General features: G+C 34.9%; 1 protein-coding gene and 1 long non-coding RNA gene across 3 annotated transcripts; both read left to right on the top strand.

Moving 5' to 3' along the window:
• The first annotated feature begins 1,812 nt into the window (after window positions 1-1,812).
• On the top strand, window positions 1,813-12,115 carry LOC112418249 (uncharacterized). The gene is made up of 2 exons (XR_005643531.1): window positions 1,813-7,642; window positions 7,759-12,115. It is a non-coding gene; the product is annotated as an uncharacterized lncRNA (long non-coding RNA).
• Window positions 12,116-19,909: 7,794 nt separating this feature from the next.
• On the top strand, window positions 19,910-23,111 carry LOC25480285 (uncharacterized). 2 transcript variants are annotated; one of them, XM_024774544.2, is made up of 6 exons: window positions 19,911-21,719; window positions 21,851-21,926; window positions 22,031-22,140; window positions 22,241-22,318; window positions 22,522-22,648; window positions 22,754-23,111. In XM_024774544.2, exons 3-6 carry the CDS (start codon window positions 22,052-22,054, stop codon window positions 22,775-22,777), a joined length of 318 nt encoding a protein of 105 aa, XP_024630312.1. In that variant the 5' UTR covers window positions 19,911-21,719; window positions 21,851-21,926; window positions 22,031-22,051; the 3' UTR covers window positions 22,778-23,111. The 2 variants fall into 2 exon arrangements, with proteins under 2 accessions (XP_024630313.1, XP_024630312.1); XM_024774545.2 differs by having other exon boundaries at window positions 19,910-21,926; window positions 22,031-22,113.
• The last annotated feature ends 496 nt before the right edge of the window (window positions 23,112-23,607 follow it).

The raw sequence follows: 23,607 nt of genomic DNA, 5'->3' as shown, positions 1-23,607 counted from the left end.
TATCTTCTTCACCACATCGCGATTGCTCACATCTTTCCCATCCTTTTTAAAGCCCAAAGGATATTTACAATCCAAGACACACCTTTGTTTAACATTAGCTTGCACATGAAAATAACAATTCATTGCATAACTTTCCGGAAAAACATGTGCAACCGCTTTCATCAAAGACATATCCCTATCGGTAACAATCACCTTAGGCATATTCATCTTTGACGAAAGAAGTTTACGCAACATTTTTAAAACCCAAACAAAGTTTTCTTCTTTCTCATGTGTCATAAATCCAAACCCAACCGAATATGTCAAATCGGTTGAAGTCACCCCAACTACCTCAAACATTGGCATCCTATACATGTTGGTTTTGTACGTCGAGTCCATAACCAAAACCGTTGGAAAATTGTTAAACAACTTAATGGATGTTGGATGAGCCCAAAAAATATCTTCAATAGTATTACTTTCAAGTTGTGTTCTTGAGTAATAAGTATAGTTGTGCTCCTCCAACTTCGAGATTAGATATTGCAACGGCTTCTTGTCACCCCTATTTGCCTTCCATATTTGTTGACGTTCATTGTACACTTGCTTCACATTTTTCATGCAATGTGGTCTTTGGTTCTTCAAATGTATCAAAATATTTCTTGGAAGCATCTTGCTCTTTGTCAAGTCACGTACAATCTTCTTGTCGTCCTCCTTTAATCTACCGGCAAGAATGTGTCCTTCTAAAGCCGGCTCCATGGGATGGTTGTGAACTCCATTAAGAATGTTCAATCCCCATTCCTTTGTTTGCTTACTTTGATATCCACTCATCATGAATAAGCAACCGCATTTTCTTGACCCCGTTCTCGCATGCTTCGGTTTTTTTTCGGAACTATGTGACTTCCACTCCTTTCACACACTAGCCGGAACATTGGATTGATCAAGCTTGATCTTTGTGTGACAATTGTAAATCCCGCCTTATTTGCTTGTCGACGCACCCACTCAAGTAATTCATCTCTATTTTTCGACTTAACGTCGTCTGAAAAAAACTTAGCCGTGTCGACCTCGTGGGGTTGAAGTGGGAGTACACCGGAGCCGCCAACATACTTTGAAGCTTCAACATGGACGGAAGCTCCATCTATGTTTGTTTTCGCTTCAACATTAGGCGGTTTGACATCTCCGGAATTTTCGACAAAATTTTGTTTTGTCTCTCCCGGAACATCTTTCGCATTCTCTACCATTACTATAATTATACAACATATAAATATCAATTAACAACTACATAATGTATAAACGTCAATGCCATGATGAATTAAAACAAAAAAAAGAAAAAAAAAAAAAAGAAAAAAATTTTAGAAAATTTGGCAGTAGCTGCCATTTTTTCGTTGTGAAATTTTTCACTAAGAGTTCCTCGGCACCTTGCTACCGAGGTTTTCCTCGGCACTACACTACCGAAGTTTCCCTCGGCAGTTAACTGCCGAGGATTCCCATGACATGGTTCTACGTAACTCACGTAGAAACCCATAAATCTTGTTGATATCTACTAAATCTTGTTGCCTTGCTGGTTCTATCTTTCTTTGTCGATTCGGAGAATGCAGATTTGATTTGGTGTTCTACTTTTTTGATTGTTTGCTCTTTGCTCTGTGATTGCTTAATATCAGGGTTTGTTGTGAATGAGATCGTTGGGATATACTATAGTCTGTGGATATCAAGAATCAAGACCTTCACACAATCACACTTCTCTTCTCTTCTTTACATAAAAATTCATTTGATAATTATTTTATTTTCTTAAAATTTTTATATAAAAAATCATCTTAAAAATTATTTGATGATTATTACACTTTTAAATTTTTATATAAATAATCGACGATTTTGCAGTGAAACCTCTTGATACAAAGGGACAAGAACGGCTCCATCTAGATAAATCAAATTTCTTTAATAAGTTCTTAATAATTGTGATTTGATTGGAAGGCATACAAATTGAATTTTGAACATGTTCTTAATTAATCTGCAGTGTGGTGGTTTGTCAAACTAAGCATGGATTTGATTTGGTGATATCTGTTAAATTATTTTTTTTTTTTAAATTTCTTTATGTATTGAATTAAATAAGTTAATATTTGTTGATTTTGGTGATCTTTTTGGTGTTTCAGGAGAAATGATCTATGAGATATGATTTCTTCGGGTTCTATCTTTCTTCCGACATAAAAATTGAATCACAAACTTTCTTTTTCAGCCTGGTTTTGTCAAAATAATAACCTCCTTCGTAGTATAGAACCTCAAGTTTTTCTCCTTAGTTCATAAATAAAAAAGAACCTCAAGTTTTGATTAGGTAAAATCAAATTTCTTCAATAAGCTATTGTTTATTATTTTTAATCTTTGACTTTGATCGCAAGACATACAAATTGATTTTGAAATTGCTTTTCTGCAGTGTGATTTGTCAAAATAATGATCTCCTTCATTCATAGCATGGACCCTCAAGTAAATTCTTTTGTTCAATCTTGTTGCAGGAGAGCATGTATGTATGATTTAGATGTCTTGAGTTTAGAGTATTCTTGATTTTCTTTCTATGTCTTTCGTTTCTTGATCCATTAGCCAGCCAGATTGCTTAATTTCAGCTTTTTCTATAAGCGAGATCTTAGGGTTATGCTTCTCTTCACTCTTCTTTTACGATACGTTGTTAAGAATTATTTTTGTAATTTTTGGATTATTGAATATAATTTATAAACATCATTGGATAATGAGACATACATTTGGACGTTTTGCAGCGAGCTGAGAAGTCTTGATGACTAGAACGGTTTGATACGAAAATGGGGAATGGCTCCAGATAGATAAATCAGTTTATTCGATGATTCGTTCTTTATTACTTTAATTTCTGGGTTTTTACTGCAAGACATGCAAATTGAATTTTCAACATGTTTTCTTGCAGCGTGTTTGTCAAACTACTACCTGCTTGATGCATGGAGCCTAGCGTTTTAATTGATTTGGTGATCTTTATTAAATTCTTTTCATTTTATGATTTGTTTTACCTTCTTTGGTGTCGCAGGAAAAGTAATTTTGTAACATACGATTACTTATGATTATATCATATGCACTCCTCTCTGGTTGATTATTTGTTTTTGTTGGTTTGGACTGCAGCATGGTTTGACAAAATAATAATATCCTTCACAGCATAGAGCCTCAAGTTTTGATTTAGTGATATCTAGTAAATCCTTGTTGTTTCAATCTTAAATTCTTTTCATTTTAAAAATTTATTTTATCGACATCATATATTTCTTTATTTGTTATTTACTTCTCCGTGTTGCAGGAGAAGTGATCTGTGAACATACTCTGATTCTATTGATCTTCCTCTTGTTTATATCTGAGAAATTCAGTCAGGTTTTCTTACACCATCATACTACTGATTCCTTACATTTAGTTTTTTGATGTAATTTGACAGTGTGATAGTTTACACAATTCTGGAGAAATTGTGACTGCTTCGATGTATTCTGTCATTTAGGTTTTCTTACTTCCGTTAAGACTTGGAATAAAACTGGTTATACCTCTTACTTGGAATAAAACTGTTTTTTTTCTTACATGTGGATTTTGTTTGGCTGGAATAAGTTGTGCTCTGATGACGTGCCCTGCTAGTGCTGCAGTTTTTATGTTTTTGTGTCAGGAACGTGAGTACAAAGCATACAAGAGTCTGGAGTTTATCTTTTCGCTTGGGTCTTTGATCTCCTTCTATCAAGGAGATCTTTATGGATTGGCATTTTGATATGCTTTTTTGGAATGTAGATATCAAGAATTTCACAGTTCTCTCTACTCTTTTTTTATGGATCGTTTTTTCAAGAATTATATGTTTATTTTTGAACTATTGGTTCTAGTTTTACATAATTAGATAATTGAGATACATGTTTAACCATTTTGCAGCAAGTGGTGGAATTCTGAAAAACTAGAAACATTTTGCGATTCTCGACACAACGGATATGAACGGAGAGTGGCTTCAAATAGATAAATTGAATTTCTTCAATGATTCATTCTTTTATTGTTTTTAATGTCAAGCTTTTTTGATTACGAGAAAATTCAACTGTGAACATGCTTTTTCTGCAGCTTGGTATGTCGAGTCTTGAGTATTTTTCTGGTGATCTCTATCTAGTAAATTCATCCGTTCAATGCTTCTGTGAGCATATATTTCACACTGTCATGCTTTTGCGAGTATTATTTGTGTTATTTTTCGATATAACTCTTACTTTTATAATCGAAGATCCGTTTATCTGCTGTACTGCGAGCAGGGATGTCATGAAATCTAGGAGACTTAATGTAACGGACAAGAATGGGGAACAGCTCGTGATAAATCAATGATTTTTCTTCAACATGTCCTTTATTAATTTATTTCTGCGCTTTGATGGCAAGGCATACAGATTGAATTTTGAACATGTTTTTCTTCAGCATGGTCTGTCAAACTAAATAACAACTTTCTTCGCAGCAACGGGGAACAGCTCGTGATAGACAGGATTTTTTTTTCAATGAGTTCTTTATTAATTTAATTTATGGCCTGTGATTGCAAGACATACAAATTGAATTTGAACATGTTTTTCTGCAGCACGGTCTGTCAAACTGATAACTTTCTTCACATCATAGAGCCTAGCGTTGTTTATTTGGTGATATCTATCATAATCTTTTTGTTTTCAATATTTCTTTAACTACTATCAGAGTATGACTTGATTCATTGTTCTTCAGTGTTGCAGGAGCAATAATCTGTGAACTTACGATTTCTTACGATTCTATCTATCATTCTCTTGTTTGATCCTCTTGTGGTGTATTCTTATTCTTTTCTGGTTGATTCTTTTTGTTTGGGTTCCAATTGATTGTCCTCTAATTCCTCTGTTACAATAAATTTTAATCTTTGTGGGCGTGCGTTTAAGGTATTGCTATTTGATTAACAGGTAATAGTAATGTTTTGCAGAACTTGGAAACATAACTGGGGTTCTGATATGAATGTTGCCAATTGAGTCTCAGTAAATGGTAATGTTTTGAAAAACTTGATACATCATTCCTGGTGGAATTTTGAATTAAACCCTGTTTTCTGCAGTGTAGTGTATCTTAAAATAACCACAGTCTGTTGTGTATTAATTGTACAGGTTTGTTTTTGCACTCTTACATTTTATGGTGACCAGATCAAACCAAACATTATAAATCATTTTTATTTCATTTTATTGTCCAGTCTTCTCGATATACTCTTTTATGTGCAGGGAGGGTTGTGATTATATGTGAAAAGTCTAGCCGTAAGCGTTCTTATCCCTTCTGTTTGTCATGGTGTAGTGTTTATATACATGAATCAACTGTTGTTCACAGGTTAAGTGTTACATAGGTTTGGTGTGCAACAGAAGTCTCCAATCACACTTCACTTTAATATGTTTTCCTTCTGAAATGGTGAAATTGGTTTGTGCTACTTACTTATCTTCTGTCATTTGATTTGATATACACTGACGACTGTTTGCTAGGATTAATTTCGCGATCTGAATTTAGGGAGAAATTGGTGGAGATGAGTGCTTCTGCTCCCTGTACTAATTGTCTGTCAACTAATTAACAAGGATACATGATTTGATATTCATTTTCGACTGTTGATAGGATTGAATTGGCAATCTGAACTTAGGAAGAAATTGGTGATGAGTTGGTGATGATTGCCTCTTTCCTTTGCACTTATCTTCTGCCAACTAATTAACAAGGATGCATGATTTGATATACGTAACTAACAAGATACATGATTTGACATTCATTTTCGACTGTTGCTAGGATTAATTTGGCAATCTGACCTTAGGGAAGAATTGGCGGAGATGAGTGTCTCTGTCATGTGTACTACTTATCTTTTGTTAACTAATTAACAAGGATACATGATTTGATATATGTTTTCTACTGTTGCTAGGATTAATTTGGCGGTCTGAACTTGGGGAGAAAACTGGTAATTTTCGTTCAGCCTTGGCATAAAACTGGTAATTTTCTAGTGTGTTTTTATGTTGGGATTTGGGATAGCGTGGTCCTCTGGTGGTTTCTTGCTAGTGTTGGAGTTTTTGTTTTACTGTAGCAGGAGCAAGTATGAAGCATATATGAATTCTGGACTGGTTTGGCACTTTAATTTGTTGATTTGTCCCTTCCTCTGCTATAATTCTTTTCTATTTTCCTGTCGTTTGTGGTTATATAAAAGAATAAGAATCTTCTCTCCAAAATGGTAATCCTCACAGATTCTGCAATTGAAGCAAAGACTTGGTTTAGGGGGGAGTTTAATGGAGCACCAGAATTTTCATTTGGTTGTCTCTACTTTGACAATGGTTTCTTTTAAGTTTCCATATCTTTTTTGTGGATTTTGTTTTCTCGTTCCTTCCCGACTCACTGTGTTTGTAAATGGGGTTTTTTGTTGTGAAATTTTCTCAGCTTGTGTTACAGGGGACATGATGTACCTTGATTTTTAAGCTGCAGCTAACATTAATATTACGAACATGCTGATCTGCGACTTGGTTTGAATAATCAAGCTACTATTCTTTCTCTCTTGGTTCTTTTTCCTACAACGTAATTTTCCTGTACATTTTTATCTGGTATTGACAGGGTTGTTGCATGGGTTCAGAGAAATTGAAGTTGAGTATCTTTACTGCTTTGTACTACTTAACTTTTGTGAACAAATCAACATGAACATATGCGCCATAATGTTTTGCTGTGTTATATATTTTCTGTACATTTCAGTGAAGTCGTTTCAGAATAAGGATTCTTTGTGGAAGCTTAGTTAGGGTGAGGTTGTCCAAGATTTTCCTTCCATTTTGGGATATAAATTGATCATTTTAAGTTATATGTTTTTCTTCCATTGAGTTTAGTCGGTGGTTTAGCATAAAAGATTTGGAGCAACTCTGCAATTTGTAAGATGCTAGTGTAACTTACTCTCACCTTCCCAAAATGAGGAGGCAGAAGGGCTTGACTGCAAGACCCACCCGTTGAGCAGGGATGAAAATCGGCCTTAGTATATACGATCCCGAAGAGCGGCTTTTGCTAAAACTCTAGGAATTTGGGCAGTTCGGTTTGGTACTGATTGTTTTGGTGATCTGTTTGTTGGGGAATAATTTGGCAGGGGGAAATGATATTCTTTTACCTTTTGTTGTTGCTGTTGTTAGTTTATTTATGGTTTGTACTCCGAAAATGCTATTATCTTCGTTACAGTGGTCCAAGGACACCTCCGGTATTAGGTGGAAGCTTAAATTGCCGTGTTATAGAGTCCAACATCTTGCAATTTGGATAGGGTTCTTCTGCAGGCTTAAATTTGGTGGACATCTCAGCTATGAAAACTCGACATTTTTGTCTTCGTGTGATACTTGGCATTTTTTTCAGTTCTTTTGAATTGTGAATTGTGTGGGTGTCACAGGGGAGACGAACTATGAAATGTGGTGTGCTGTGACCTGTGGAAACCGGAGGTTTACATACTATCCATTCAGCCGTGTGATTGATCAGTAATTTTTTACATGTCTGTATGTATGTTACGGCTTTAGGGATATTTTTCCTTCTACGTCTCATATGCTAGTGTTGGATATATGTGTTTTTGCCATCAGGAGCATGAATAATTGAAGCATACAAGATTCTAGAGTTTATGATTTTGCACAGGACGAGGATATGAAATTCTGGACAGCTTAGTTTTGTGTTATGTTCTCTGGTAGTCTGCCATCTTTTAAGAATAAGAATCTTATGTCCCAAATTTGTAGCTTTGTCAGTGAAGTAGATATTCCCTTATGGTTTGACCTGCCTGTATCTGTAATCTGTTTTGGACAGCTTGGGTGGTCTTTATTTGGGGAGCTTTTCTATAGCCTTCAAAATTTGATGATGTGCATAACAATAAATCGGTTCTTCTATGTTATGAGTGCACCGGCTTCAAGGTGATTTCTACTTGGTTATATTTCCTCTGTGCTTTCTGCTACTACTAGGACTGGTTCTTTGAATTTTATATCGGTCATTGCAAATGTAGTGGATTGTTAAATGCTTGTGTGGAACATGATGATAGACCGTCTATTCAGCTTTTGGACAAAAACCAGCTATTTCTTACTATTAATGTTTATATATCTCTAGAGTCTATTGCTTCTCTCAGTCAGTGTTAACTAGGTATAAATTGAACATGGTAAGGGACATAAATAACTAAGCAAATGCTGTTTTATGTTTATGATGTTCTAATGATCAATTTTGTTATTTTCAGTTCTCTTTTATGATAATCTAATGATCAATTTTGTACCAGATCACTTACATTTTTTGTTGGAAATCACTTGTGATAACTTCAGAAGGTTAGTTTAAATTTTTATTGAGCAAGAACAATAGACATAATAATCAACATGTAACGTGTAATGTAAAAAAATACAACTATATCTTTGTATTTTTGAATTAATACCGTCTGATCTAGATTTGCCCGTGTACCAGATCACTTTGATAATTTTCGATTGGAAATTACACATGATACTAAAACTTCATTAAGGTTAGATTTAAACTTCTTTTCGGCAATAATAATTAAAACTAGCAAAAGAATTATAACATTTTTCACAATCAAAGGAAAATATTTAGCTGGCGTCTTTATTTAGTTCCAAGATAGGTTTTGATTTTTTCTTGTTACACCTCGAGTTACACTTGAATTGACAAAAATATCCTTAAACTCTGAATTTTCACCATTATCCATTGTCTTGCACCTCTCTTATATCCTCCCTTCATCCTCCTTTCCATTATCTGTCTTCTTTTCTAGAACCACAAGTGATATCATGGAAGAGGCACACATCGTAATTATTGATGTTATTTTTTCATAGCATCGAGCCTCGAGTTCATATATTTTCTCTTGATATGTTTGTTGATTGAGTATCAGATAATGGTAGTATTGTTTTGTGAAACTACATGACTATCAGACTAAATTGTGAATTGAAACATTTACTGTTTTCTGCAGTGAAGTGTGTTTTGAAACCGTTCTGTGTAGCAACAAGCAATCAGGTTTATTTTGATACACTCTTCTTTCACTTCATTAATTCTCTGTGAAATTCTACTGTCCAGTCATTTTGATTTACTCCTTAATGTCACTTGGGTGTAACACGCATTCTCTGTAAAGTTCTAGTGTCCAGTCATTTTGATTTACTCCTTTTTGTCACTTGGGTGTTACACGCGAGAGATAAGTCTGTTGATGTGGGGTGAGAGATGAGTTTATTATCTTTTATGTTTATCATTCAGTCTTGTTTTACTCCTTTAAACTGAGAAGTTCAACCTTACGGTTTGCTGACTGCTTATACTACTGTTATCTTACATTTAGGTTTCTGACCTGTAACTTAAGTTTACACAAATCTGGAGAGATTAAGAAAGTTATGTGTCTGTCTTTGTAACTATGATCTTTTCATCAGTACTTCGTTTTCAGAATGATGCTACTCTTGTTTAATTTTACTTGGTTTTTTTTTCTTTCTATAATTAGGTGGTACAGCGTAATATTTTAGTGCATGTGTCATTTGGTGTTCACAGGGTAATTGTTACATGGTTTGGTGTACCTTTCTCGATCACCCTGTCATACTAATATTTTTGTGCATGTGTCATTTGATGTACATAGAGGTTTTTAACATGTAATCTGATAGTGTGATAGTTTACATATTTTTCTGGAGAGATGGGACAGCTTGTGAGGCTCTCTTGTAACTATGATGTGCTGTTCAACAGCTTGGTTTGGAGAATTATGCTAATCTTCCTTTTTTTTTCGTTTTTTTTGTAACTATCTGTCACTATGATACAAACCAGAAAATGTGAACAACAGATAACAGAGAAAAAGAGAAAGGAAATGAGAGTTTTATTAATGAGTTCAAATGGAGATTAATACAGAAAAGGGGGAAAATACAATCCCTAGATCTGGACACGTCGGATCTAGGGATTGTATATAAACTTGGATGCCTTACTCCCCTCCTGACTCCTTATATAATGTAAACGAGTGGTACCCTCTCATTTCTGGACACGTCACATATCAGTAACTAACTAGCCACCATTACCTTTCTTACTCCTCCTAGAATATACCTTCCAAACTTGGGGCCCCTTTGACTTAAAATGAATCAGCTGCTCATGCGGCATATCAGCAGATAGCTGAGTCCTATCACACTACTCCATAGTTTTCTTACATTTACGTTTTTCACATGTAATGTGACGGAGTAGTGGTCACACAATTCTGAAAAAATTGAGACAACTTCTTACTTTTTATTCAACCATGTGGATTTGTGTTGGGATGGGATAGTTGTGCTCTGATGGTGAGCCCTGCCAGTGTTGCAATTTTTTATTTTTATGTATCAGGAAAGTGAGGCATACAAGACTCTGGAGTTTATCTTTTCGCTTGGGTCTTTGATCTTCTTCCATCAAGGAGATCTTTATGGATTGCCGTTTTGATATGCTTTTTTGGAATGTAGATACCAAGAATCTCACATTTTTCTCCACTCTTCTTTTATGGATCGTTTTTTCAATAATTATATGTTTATTATTGAACTATTGGTTCTAGTTCTTCATAATTTGATAATCGAGATATAAGTGGCGGAATTCTGAAAAACTAGAAACATTTTGCGATTCTTGACACAACGGATATGAACGGAGAATGACTTCAAATAGATAAATTGAATTTCTTCAATGATTCATTCTGTGTTTTTAATTTCTAGCTTTTGATTATGAGAAGAATTGAACTGTGAACATGCGTTTCTGCAGCTTGGTTTGTCTAAGTAATAACCTCCTTCTGAGTATAGAGCCTTGAGAATTTTTCTGGTGATCTCTATCTAGTAAATTCATCCGCTCAATGCTCCTGAGAGCATATTTTTACACTCATTCTTTTCTTTACTCTTCTTTTACTATCTTTTGGCGAGTATTATTTGTTTTATTTTTTCGATTTAACTCTTCCTTTGATAATTAATGATCCATTTATCCTTTGTACTGCGAGCAGGGAAGTCTTGGTATCTAGGAGACTTGACATATCAGACAACAGCGGGGAACGGCTCCTGATAGATAAATGATTTTTCTTCAACGAGTCCTTTATTAATTTAATTCTGGGCTTTGATTGCAAGGCATACAAATTGAATTTTGAACATTTTTTTCTGCAGCACGGTCTTCCAAACTGATAACTTTCTTCGCAGCATAGAGCCTAGCGTATTTATTTGGTGATATCTAACATAATTTTGTTTTCAATATTTCTTTAACTACTCCAAGAGTATGAATATTTCTTGATTCGTTACTCTGGTGTTGCAGGAGCAATAATCTGTGAACATACGATTCTTTTGATTCTATCTATCATTCTCTTATGTGGTAGATTCTTATTTCTTGATGTTTGCAGTTCTTATTCTAATGATCTGTTTGTTCAGTTTGTTTGGGTTCCAATTGATTATTCTCTAGTTACTCTGTTACAACAAAGATTATTCTTCGTAGACCGATGTTGTTTTGCATTTAAGATATTGCTATTTGAGTAATGAGTAATAGTAATGTTCAGCGAAACTTGGAAACCTAGCTGGAGTTCTGATATGAATTTTCTGTTTTGGATGTTGCCAATTGAGTCTCAGAAAATGGTAATGTTTGTTTTTCAGGCCTATTTGGACATCGGCAATCAGCCTGCCTCTTGCTGGCCTTATCGAATTATCATAAGCGGTGATGTACACGGGAGAAGGAGCCAGTGAGTCCTCATAAATGTCAAGGGCGCGCAGCGTGGATAGGGGGGGAACCCGTATGTTTTTGTGAAAAAGCCCGGCTCCTGTTATTGCTGGAAAAAAAAAACCTAATAACTCTATTTGATGTCGATTCATCCATACTTCCATTTTAGAGGGAGGCTGACTGCTTGCCGGCTGGTAGCTGTATGAGCGGTAACGTCCACGTACGGCTCCGTGAGAAGGGCGGTGGACAGAAATGGCCTTGTTGTACCTCACTCTCGTCTTCAATGGGGTCTGCTCTTTTTTTTTTGGGAGAGTATGCCAATATGATCTTAATGAGGTGCGGGGCTTTGCATCTGACATTCGTTGGGCTTCCCTCTTCGGGAGACTGCGTCCCGGCGTTAAGTGTAACAATGAAAACATATTTTTATTCAATGATTCGTTCTTTAGTATTTTTATTTCTTGGCTTTGATTCGAAGGACATAAGAATTGATATGTAAACATGTTTTTCTGCAGCATGTTGGCCTCGAGATTTGATTTGGTGATATCTAGTAAATTTTTGGTTCGAATTTTCTTTGCCCATTCCGAGGATGCATTTTTTTATTTCTTTATTTGGTGTTCTAGTTTCTTGTTAGGTTGCTCCGTGATTGATTAATTTCAGGGTTTGCTATTAAGGAGATCGTTAAGACATACTTTTTAAGAGAATGTAGATGTCAAAAATCAAGAATTTCACAATATCACACTTTCCTTGTCCCTTCTTTTACATTGGTTATCAAGAATTATTTTATTTTCTTAAATTTTTATATATAATTGATTTTTCATTTATTAATCGAGATATCCTTTATCGTTTTGCAGCGAATCGTCTTGATACAGTTGACAAGAACAGCTCCAGCTAGATACATAAAATTTCCTCAATAAGTTGTTCTTAATTATTTTAGTTTTATTGGAAGGAATACAAATTGAATTTTGAACATGTTCTTAATTAATCTGCAGTGTGGTGGTTTGTCAAACTAAGCATGGATTTGATTTGTTGTCAAAATTTCTTTGTTGTTTTTTTATGTATTAAATCAGTTTTTTTTTATTTGGTGATCTCTTTGGTGTTTCAGGAGAAATAATCTACGAAAACACAATTTCTTCTGGTTTTATCTTTCTTCCTCTGATATTAACGTTTCATATTCTGTTTTCCTTTCTGGTTTCATGTTTGTGATGTTCCAGTCTTGGTGATTGTTCTTTATTAACTTTAATGCGAAACATCTGGAACTTTCTTTTTCACCCTGGTTTTGTCAAAATATCACCTCCGTCATAGCATAGAACCTCAAAATTTGATTGGTAATATTAGTAAATCCTTTTTGTTTAAACTTTATTGATTTTGAGAACAAATAGTCCATGATTTAAATTTGCAGCTGAGGTCAACGTATTCTTGATTCAAAAGTTGGTTCTATAATTTCGGATATAATTCTAGAACGTTTTTATACACTGGACAAGAACAACATCTCTAGATAGATAAAAATCAAATTTATTCAATGATCCGTTCTTTATTATTTTATTTTCTGGGCTTCAATTGCAAGTCATACGAATTGAATTTTGAACATGTTTTTCTGCAGCATCGTTTGTCACACTAATAACCTGCTTCATGGCATGGAGCCTAGCATTTAATTTGGGGATCTCTTGTTTGATTTTATTGTGTTGTATTGTTACTCTTTTCTGGTTGATTATTTAACCTAATTGATTCTGAGGTTAATTTAATTTGTTTATTGTTTGTTTCAGTCTTTAAGTCTGCCCTTCTTATTTGATGATCCGATTATTGAGTTCGTTAGGGTTTCAAGTGACTGCTCTTCTAATTCTTCTTTTGTGACAAATGTTATGTTATATTCATAAAATGGTGTTTCCAATTGATTATTAGACAATTGTAATGTTTTGTGAAACTTCATACACGATTATTACCCTTGATTGAATTGTGAATTGAAACATATACCTTATAAAGTTTGAAGGAGTAGAGAGAGAAATGTCTTTTTGATCTAACTAACTTTCTGGATCTAAATTCTGATTTTCATTGAATGAAGAATTCTGTTACATTTCATCTTATATAGATGAATTCAGGTAACCTGTAATAGCAGGTCAAGTGTAAGGCTTAACTTACACTTGCCAGTTACAATAAGACTAGGCTTAGATACAAATTCTGTTTTCTTACACCATCATGCTACTGATTCCTTACATTGAGGTTTTTTATGTAATCTGACAGTGTGATAGTTTGCATAATTCTGGAGAAATTGGGACTGCTTTGACGTTATCCGACATTTAGGTTTTTTTACTTCTGTTTAGGCTTGCAATAAAGGTGGTCATACCTCTTACTCTTCGTTCAACCTTGGGATAAACAAAACTGGTTGTTTTTTTTGTTAATGTGGATTTGAATGGGATTGGTGTGCCCTGCTAGTGTTGCAGTTTTTATGTTTTTATATCAGGAATGTGAGTTGGGAGTTTATCTTTTTCCTTGGGTCTTTGATTTGCTTCTATCAAGGAGATCTTTATGGATCGGCGTTTGATATGCTTTTTTGGATCATGAATTTCACAGTTTCTCTACTCTTCTTTTATAGATCGTTTTTTCAATAATTATATGTTTATTTTCAAACTATTAGTTTTAGCTCTTGATAATTAGATAATCGAGATACGTGTTTAACCATTTTGCAGAAAGCGGAATTTTGAAAAACTACAACATTTTGCGATTCTTTACACAACGGGATATGAACGGAGAATGGCTTCACATAGATAAATCGAATTTCTTCAATGATTCGTTCTTCATTGTTTTCAATTTTAAGCTTTTGATCATGAGAAGAATTGAACTGTGAACATGCTTTTTCTGCAGCCTGGTTTGTCTAAATAATAATCTCCTTCAGAGTATGGAGCCTTGAGTATTTTCCTGGTGATCTCTAGAAAATTCATCTATTCAATCTGTGTTATTTTTCAATGTAACTCTTCATTTGATAATCGAAGATTTGTGTATCCGTTGTACTGCGAGCAGGGAAGTCTTGATATCTGGAACACTTGATTCAACGGACAAGAACAGGGAACGGCGTCTGAAAGATAAATGATTTTTCTTCAATGATTCCTTTATTAATTTAATTTCTGGCCTGTGATTGCAAGGCATATAAATTGAATGTTTTTCTGCAGCACGGTCTGTCAAGATAATAACTTTCTTCGCAGCAGAGTCTAGCATTTTTATATGGTGATATCTATCATATTCTTTTTGCTTTCAATATTTCTTTAACTACTCAAGTATGAATATTTCTTGATTCGTTATTCTTTGGTGTTGCAAGAGCAATAATCTGTGTACATATGATTTCTTACGGTTCTATCTATCATTCTCTTGTTTGATACTCATATGATTATTCGGTATCTTGACGTTTGGAGTTCTTATTTTGATGATCTGATTGTTCAGATTGTTTGGGTTCCAATTGATTGTTCTCTAATTCCTATGTTACAACAAATATTATTCTTCATAGACAGATGTTGTTTTGCGTTTAAGGTAACAGTAATGTTTTGTGGAACTTGGAAACATAGCTGGAGTTCTGATATGAATTTTCTGTTTTGGATGTTTCCAATTGAGTCTCAGAAAATGGTAATGTTTTGCAAAACTTGATACATGATAATCATCTCTGGTGGAATTGTGAATTAAAACCTTTTCTCTGCAGTGTAATGTATCTTAAAATAACCCTCTGTTGTCAAAGCGGAACCAAAAATTGACGCGGCGCGAGGTGCGGGCGCGTAGCGGGCGCTATTTCGGTGACATGGACACTAATATATTTAATATTAAAATACTATACTCAAAATCATGAAGTATTCCTAATTTGAAATAAAAGTCAAAAGTCTAGCAAAACATAAAACATATTTGCAAAAAAATACTAATAAAAGTCAAGGAAACCGACACTTTACGCCTCTAAAGCTTAAAGTAACAAAAGTGCAAAACATCAACAATTAACAAATTCATCCTCCCAATTAACAAATTAACAAATTAACAATTAACAACTAACAAATTGACAAATTAACAAATTCTGAAATCAACAGATGAAGAGAGGAGAACAAAGATGGGTTCTGAGATGATGAGAAGAGGAGATGGATTTTTTTTGTTGGTACGATGAAGAAGTTGAGTTTGTGGCTGTGTATTTGGTTCTGGTGGAGAAGAGTAATAGTTAGGGTTTTGAAAATTACAAAAATGACCCTTAAAACGGTTTTAAATGAAGGGAAATCTAGTATTTTACACAGGGTTGTCAAATGCGCCCGCTTTGACCCGCATCGCGCCCGCTTTTGCCCGCAATTGCGCCCGCTTCATCCGCTTTCTCCAAATGCTCCGCGTTGGAGCGCTGCGTCGCGCTTTGTTGTTTTTAGCCGCTCCGCGCCGCGATCGCGCCGCGTTCGGCCGCTATTGACAACAGATATATAACCATATTTTGTGTATTATTAAGTGTACAAGGTTTATTTTTTCTCTCTTGATTTCTTGGTGATTATATGTGAAAAGTCTGGCCATAGCCCATAAGTGTTCTTATCCATTCATACTTCTGTTATCTTACATTTTAGGTTTTTGACATGTAATCTGACAATGCGAAGTTTACACGTTTCTAGAGAAATTGGGACAGCTTTGTGGGGCACTCTTTCTAACTATGAATGTCGAACAGTGGTTGGTTTGTAGATTTAAACTATCTTCCTTCTGTTTGTCATGGTCTAGTTTTTCTGTACATGAATCATCTGTTGTTCATAGGTTGAGTGTTACATAGGTTTGGTGTGGAACAGAAGTCTCCAGTCACACTTCACATTGTTATCTTCTGTCAACTAATTATCTTGTTTCTGTGATCAACTTACATTGATTTGTTGTTTTCATTGTTATTTGTAATTTATGATGATGAAGATATCCTCTTTATTACAGTGGCCCAAGGACTCCTCTGTATTTGGGGTAGCCTAAATTGTGTCTATCTTATCGCTACATGACAATTTTGAACAAATTGGTTCCACTGAATCAACGTCATCTGCAGGCTGTGCCATATACTTTATCGAGATTATTTATATTTCAATCTTTGTTTGACAGTCAGCATCTACTTTCATATGATAATCCTCCTTAAAAGATATCCTCTTCATTATGTTGCGTAGGGACTTCTCTGTATTGGGAGAAAACTAAATTGTCTCTATCATATGGTTGCATGACGATCTTGCAAATTCGATGGAAATTTGTTCCAATGAATCATTATCTTCCTGCGGGCTGTCGTATACTGTCAACTGTTGCTAGGATATAATTTGGTTATCTTTTTGCATTTCGGTTTTTGTTTGATAATCAACGTCCACTTTTGTCAGTTCCTTTGAGTTTTCTGTGTGGGTGTTACAAGGGAGTAAGCCTATAAGTGTCTGGCATGCAGAGAGGTTCACTTACTTTCCGTTCAGCCTTGGGATAAATATGGTCATCCCTCTTACTCTTCGTTCAACCTTGTGATGAATAAAACTTGTCATTTTTTCTTTACCTCTGAATTTGTGCTCTGCTAGAGTTTTAGTGTTTATGTTTTTGTATCAGGAACATGAGTATGAAGCATACAAGATTCTAGGGTCTTTAATCTATCGCTATCAAGGAGTTCATTATGGACTCGTATTTTGATATGCTTTTTCCGGATTGTAGATATCAAGAATGTCACAGTTCTCCTGACTCTTCTTTCATGGATTGGTTTTTCAAGAATGATTTGTTTATTTTTGCATTATTGGATAGAGTTCTTCATGATTGGATAATCGAGATATGGATTATCCGTTTTGCAGACAGCTAAAATCTGGAAATCCAGATAGTTTTGCGATTGCTGACACAACATATAAGAACGGAGAACGGCTTCAGATATAAATTGAACTGTGAACATGGTTTTTCTGCAGCCTGGAGTATTGATATGTAGTAACAGTCAGTGAGCTGTGAAGTAGAATGTATTGATTCATCGAAGAAATTAATTTTCTAATTTCTTCGATGAGGCCTTTATTATTTTAATTTTAGTGAGCTTTGTGAAGTCTTGATATCTAGAACCTTATCAGTGATGCAAGGACAAGGAGAACAGCTAGATAAATTTCTTCATTGGCTCCTTCATTGTTTTGTTTTTGGTCCTTCATTGCTAGCCATGAGAATTGATGTTTGAGTATGTTTTCTGCAGTGTAATTTGTCAAAATAATAACCTTCTTCATGTTTGAGTACTTTTTATTTTCAATATATCTTCATTGATATGAGAGCAGATCTTCCTTAGTTTGGTATTTACTCTTTGGTGTTGCAGGAATTAATATTTTAACTTACGACATCTTCTGGTTCTATCTTCCGCTTCTAATTCAAGATTATGGAGAAACTAAGGTTAGATAGGGATGTTGTCATACCCCAATTTTTGACCTAAGGTCCCACTGACACGCGTCGTTTAACCCTGATCAATCTCTGATTTTTCAATGAAAAATTCGGCAGGGAGGTATTTTAAAATACCTCATTTTGATTCCGAATCGGGCCCTCCTCTCTCAGTCTTTAATCAATTATTTCCATCTTTTATTTTTAAATTGTAATTAATTTCAATTTTACCTTTTAATCTTTTTAAGTAGCCGTTATTTATTTTCTTTTCTAGTCTTTATCTCTTCTCTTTATTTTACTTTTTATTATTATTATCTGATAAAGATCCCAAAAACAGTGTGTCCATATCCAAGAAACAATCATACGCGTGCATTAGTTCCAATCCAGCAAACAGCTCATCTGCAGAATCACGTTCCTCTCGTCCTAATCCAAAGCACAGTTTTTTGTGCTTCTCCTCAACAAACCCTACCCTCAAACTAAGCACTATAAATACAACCTGCAAAACAACCAGAAGACCGGACAGGAAATACAGAGGAAGAGCGGAGGCGCACAAGAAGCAGAACGCAGAAAAGGAGACCAAAAAGAAAGCCAGAGGCGCACACAGAAGAAGCCGGGACCGCGCATCAAGCAACCGGAGTCCAACCATAACTACAATAAACAACACATCCGTGGCCGTCACAAACAACAGCACAACCGGGTTCATCCAAAGGTAAAAAGGGTGGTGATTTACTTTTTTTTTGTAGATCTAGGTCTGTTGGCTAACCTTTTGGAATTTTTAAGTTCAGAATCGAGTGGGAGATGAAAAAAGAAGTTGAAAAAAAAAAAAAAAAAGAATTTGAAAAATAGGGTTCCGGAGTGGTGCGCCGCCGCACCGGCCGGCCAACCGCCGCCGGAACCCCTCAACTTGCCGTCGGAGAAGAAGAATAGGAAGAGAGAGGAGAGAGCAATTTTTGAGAGGAAATAGGGAAGAGAGAGAGTGGATTTGTAAAAATGAAGGAAAAACCGATCCATAGCCTATATATACATGTCAAGCCGGTTCGGGTCTCCTGAACCGACCCAGGTTGGAACCGAATCGGTCTAACCCTTTCCAGGCCCAATTGCATGTTTATTTATTTTATTTCTAGAGCAAGGATATTAGAATGTAATTTAGGTCTTAATGTAAATAATTTTATTTCCGTCGTTTATTCCCTCGCAGACCTTAGAATGTAAATAGGCTTTTATGTAATAGTCGTAGGTGCATGTGTGCGTGCGTGTGTGTGCCTCTTATTTGCTTTGTAGTTTAGGTCAAAGACCCTTGTGGTGGTCGAACGCCACCATGAGGTACCTACGCTTTACTTTCTGCTCCGTTAGTTTAATTTTAGTCATTATTCAAAAACAACAAAAAGCATGCAAATAACAAAAATCACAAAAAACATTTTTTATAATAAACCTTAATCCAAATCAAGTGATCGTCCTTTATTTTATTCTTTCATAAATCAAAATTGCAATCAACTTTAATTCCACTTTAAGTCATTTTCTTTTAATATAAAAAACACAAACAAATTCTTATTTGCCACTTGGCTTTTCCTTTTAAAACCTTTTTCAAAACTAATAAAAAACACGAAACCAATCAAACGTCAATTTCTATCCCGAACTACGAGGTTTTGATCCTTCACGGGTACGTAGGCAGAGGACCACGTCCTTCCAAACAATAAAAACTATAGATAAATTAGGTCTCACTTTCTTTTTCTTTTAATCATCACATTAACTCCTTTTTCAAAAGCAAGTTTATAGCACGTTAATTAAATAAAATCAAGAGGTTCCCGTAGAGTACTACGGACATAAAGGGTGCTAACACCTTCCCTTTATGTAACTAACCCCGAACCCTAAATCTTTTTAAAATGGGATAGTTTGAACTTTTTTCTCCTTTTCATAATAAAATTAAATGTTCAGTCGTGAAATAAATTAGTGAGTCAAAAGCTAATCAAATAGCCTTGATCTCCGAAAAATGACGCGCCAGATGTCTTTGTAATTATGTTTTTCTGATCAGTGACTTGGTTCAGAGAATGATGCTACTCTTGTTTAGTGCCAGAGAAGTCTCTTCTTTCTCAATCACACTGCAATTTGGTAAATTTTCCTTATGAAGTGGAGAAATTGGAGATCAGTGCCTCCGAGCTTTGTACAAGGGCACATGAACAATCATATTTGGTGGTCTGAACTTAGATTTAAACATTTCTGCATCCATGGTTATTGACTCTTCTCTGCAAGCTTGGGCTAGACTGTTACAGCCTTTCTCATTTGTCATCGGGATATAAACGGTCATCTCTGTTCTTACTTGTATATGTATTTGTTCGCATATAGTTGAGTTTTTGTACAAGCTGGTGGTGAGTTTGTGTTTCTTCCAGTGTTAAAGCTTGTGTGTTTCTATATTCGGAATTTGAGTACTATGCTGGCTTTAACTTGGCTATCTTTTTACATTTCAGTCTTCGTTTGATAATTAGCATCCACTTTTGTCTGTTCCTTTGAGTTTTCTGGGTGTTTCAGGTAGAGAAAGCCTATAAGTGTGTGGCACACTGAGAGGTTCACGTACTTCCTTTCAGCCTTGGGATAAAACTGGTCATATATCTATTACTCTTTGCTCAGCTTTGGGTTGAACAAAACTGGTCAATTTATTCTTACATGTGTATTTGTGTTATGGATGGATAGATGTCCACTGATAATGTGCCTTGCTAGTGTCTGTTAATTTTGAGATTTCATTTGGTTCTTGCTGGTCTCGATCTTAGAGGTTGCTGTACTTACATGCTTTGGATGAGTTGTTTGGGTTTCAGCTACTATTATTCCAATTCTCTTTTGGTTATTTGCATAGTTTTTTTTTATGAGCTGTGATGTTAAAAATGATATATGCTTTTTTATCCATTTTGCAGTGAGCTGATATCTGCTTATCCGTAGAAATTTGCGATTTTTGATTTTATTATAAATTTCCATTATTTTTGAAATTTGATTGCAAGAAATTAAGAATTGAATTGTGAACCTGTGTTTTCTGCAGCATGTTTTGTCAGAATAATATGCTCTTTCTTCATAGCATGGAGCGTTGAGTTTTGATTTGGTGATCTCTTCTAAAATCTTTTAGTTTTCAATAGTTCTTATAGTTTTTGAAAGCATATATTTTTCTTGAATTTTTATTTCCTCGTGTTGCAGGGAAGGTTATTTGGGAACAGCGATTCCTTCTCGTTTTAATTTTCTCTTGTTTGATATTCATCTTTTGTATTCATATTCTTTCCTGACTTCTTTATTCCGAGGTTTGATTTGGTTCTGACTTTTATTTTCATACATGTTAAATTGAAAATATGTTGTTTTGTTGCAATGTTGTGTGTTAAAAAACAATAACATTCAGTTTGGTTCCTTTCTTTTTAGCCGATTTTTATTAATGTTCGATTGAGAAGGTCACCCTTAGAAGTTGTTGCTATCAATACTACTTTTTTCAACAGTGCAAAGTTTATGCGATTCTAGAGAAGCTGGGATAGCTTGATGGGGCCTCTCTTTGTTATGCTGCTGATCTTCAACTTGATTAGAGGAATCAGGCTACTATTCTTTCTCTCTTTGTTCTTTTTGTTGTAACCTATTTGTTACGGCGTAATTTTCTGTACATTTTCATCTGGTGTTAACAGGGTTAGTGTTACATGGGTTTGGTGTACCACAAATGCAACTTCCCTCAGTTCTTTTGAATTTTGTGTTTGGGTGTTACAGCGGAGACAGACTATGAATATTTAGTGTGCTGTGGTCTGTGGAAGCCAAAGGTTAACATACTATTTATTCTGAACCGCTTGGTTTGGAGTTTATTTGTTCTCGAAATCTGCCATTCTTTTTGTTATCTGTGATATATGAGAATAAGAATCTTTTCCCCCAAATCTGTATATCTTTGTCACAGCAAGGAATCATAAATTTATGTCGTTGCACTTGGAGCAGCAATCTGCAATTAGCTATGACTTAATTCTGACTATTCGGTATACTTCCATTTGGTGATCTCCACTCTAAATACTAATTCGTCACGTTTGTCTCTTGGGGATCTAGTTTTCTTGATTCCTCAAGTTCCATGTGTCTGTTATAGGGGGATGGGACTGCGAAAGCTATGGCGAGAAAAAGAAGTTCTGCGATAGTCTATGAATGTAATGTGGGATGGTATAAGTTGTGGTATTCAGGACTTGCTTTGAGCTCTGGGTTTGAACTGTTTATTTTTCCTTGAATAAATTTTCTTGATTGGAATTGTTTTCTTTTCATGGTGTCATGTGGTAATGTTGATTTGTGTGTTGTTTATCAGGAATCTGGGTATAAGAAGAGCTTTAGAATTTACGATTCTTATGTATTACAATATCAACAAATTCCTTGTATCACTTTGGTAAGGAACAAGAATTTGGAAGGTTCGATGGAGAGTGCATTTGTTTCTTTGTTCAGTATGTTAGTCTTGGATAGAGTACACTGTTCTGTGTTCTGAGAGATTTGGCGGGAATTGTAGATATATTTTTTTTTTTAATTTGGGTCCAGTTTTGGAGTATTTATCCTCTATGGATTTGACCTTCCTTTTTCGGTGATCTATGTTAGGAAAAACTGGGATTCTAGAGTTTTGGCCGGCTCTTACTATTCCAATGTTGGCGTCTTTGTTTGTGGGAGCTTTTCTATACCACCTGTGATAGCTGCACTGCGGAAGTTGCGGATGATATTATCAGAGGTAGCTTCAGATTAAACGTCTATTTTTCGTTCTCTTTCAATTGGCTGTGATGACTAGAGTATTAATTGAACAAGATTCTGTTGTAATCTCTCCGTTCTGTTGTAGGATGATGAGTTTTTGGCAGCCTGAGGATTTCAAGTCTCAATTTGCTTCCTGTTTAAATGGTGTACGCTCTTTGTTATAGCAGAAAGTACTCTATTTATTATGCCGGAACCATTTGTCCCGGTTGGCCTACTTGTCTCATTTAGTTTTTTCGGATAGTCCGGTGAGTAACTGATGGTGATCTGGTAACATGATCACAGGATGTAGCAGTCTTTAGAAAACCATTGGTTTGGGAGGGCAAAGAATTAAGTTTGGAAGGGATTTTTACTTTTCTTTTGTACCATGGTAAGAGAAGGAACTAAGCTATGTTAAGACAAGTTTTATGTTTTTAATGTATCATTGATCAATTTATTTATCCCAATTCTGTTGTCTGTTTCATACTGTTTGATATATGTTTACCAAAAAAGAACAAAAAACACTTAGATATAATATTAATTTTGCAAATGTACCAACTTTAGAAATTGGGTTTTCATATATTAGTTTATTAGCTACGTTCAAACCTTTTTTTGCTTTAGATGGAACAATCCACTAGAGTAGACAATTAAAATTGTATCAATTGTAACACATTTTTATAATGAAAGCACCTTGTTATAGGCTCGATTCAGTTGTCTTAACTCTTACAATTATAAGGTTATGATGCCCTTGTTAAAAAAATTAAAAAAAAAAATAGTATGTTTGCAATGAATTTAACAATATTTTAACTTTTAAAAAGTTAAATTCATCTTTTTTCACCACTTTTTAATTTGTTTAGAGCTATTTTACAAGTATTAGTTTTGTTTTTAGAATATAAAAAAATGAAAAACAATGCATTGGATGAAGACCAACAATAAAGGTAACATAAAAGAAGAAAACAAAAA

The sequence above is a fragment of the Medicago truncatula genome, chromosome 8, assembly GCF_003473485.1.
Source record: "Medicago truncatula cultivar Jemalong A17 chromosome 8, MtrunA17r5.0-ANR, whole genome shotgun sequence".
NCBI lineage: Eukaryota > Viridiplantae > Streptophyta > Magnoliopsida > Fabales > Fabaceae > Medicago > Medicago truncatula.
Note: the sequence above shows the minus strand (reverse complement) of the source record. Positions and strands in the feature narration are given on the sequence as shown.

Coding starts and splice junctions, on each gene's coding strand:
- LOC25480285 (XM_024774544.2), top strand. CDS start 22,052: ATGGCGAGAAAAAGAAGTTCTGCGATAGTCTATGAATGTAATGTGGGA. Junction 22,141..22,240: donor GGACTTGCTTTGAGCTCTGG/GTTTGAACTGTT, acceptor GTTGTTTATCAG/GAATCTGGGTATAAGAAGAG. Junction 22,649..22,753: donor TGCGGATGATATTATCAGAG/GTAGCTTCAGAT, acceptor GTTCTGTTGTAG/GATGATGAGTTTTTGGCAGC.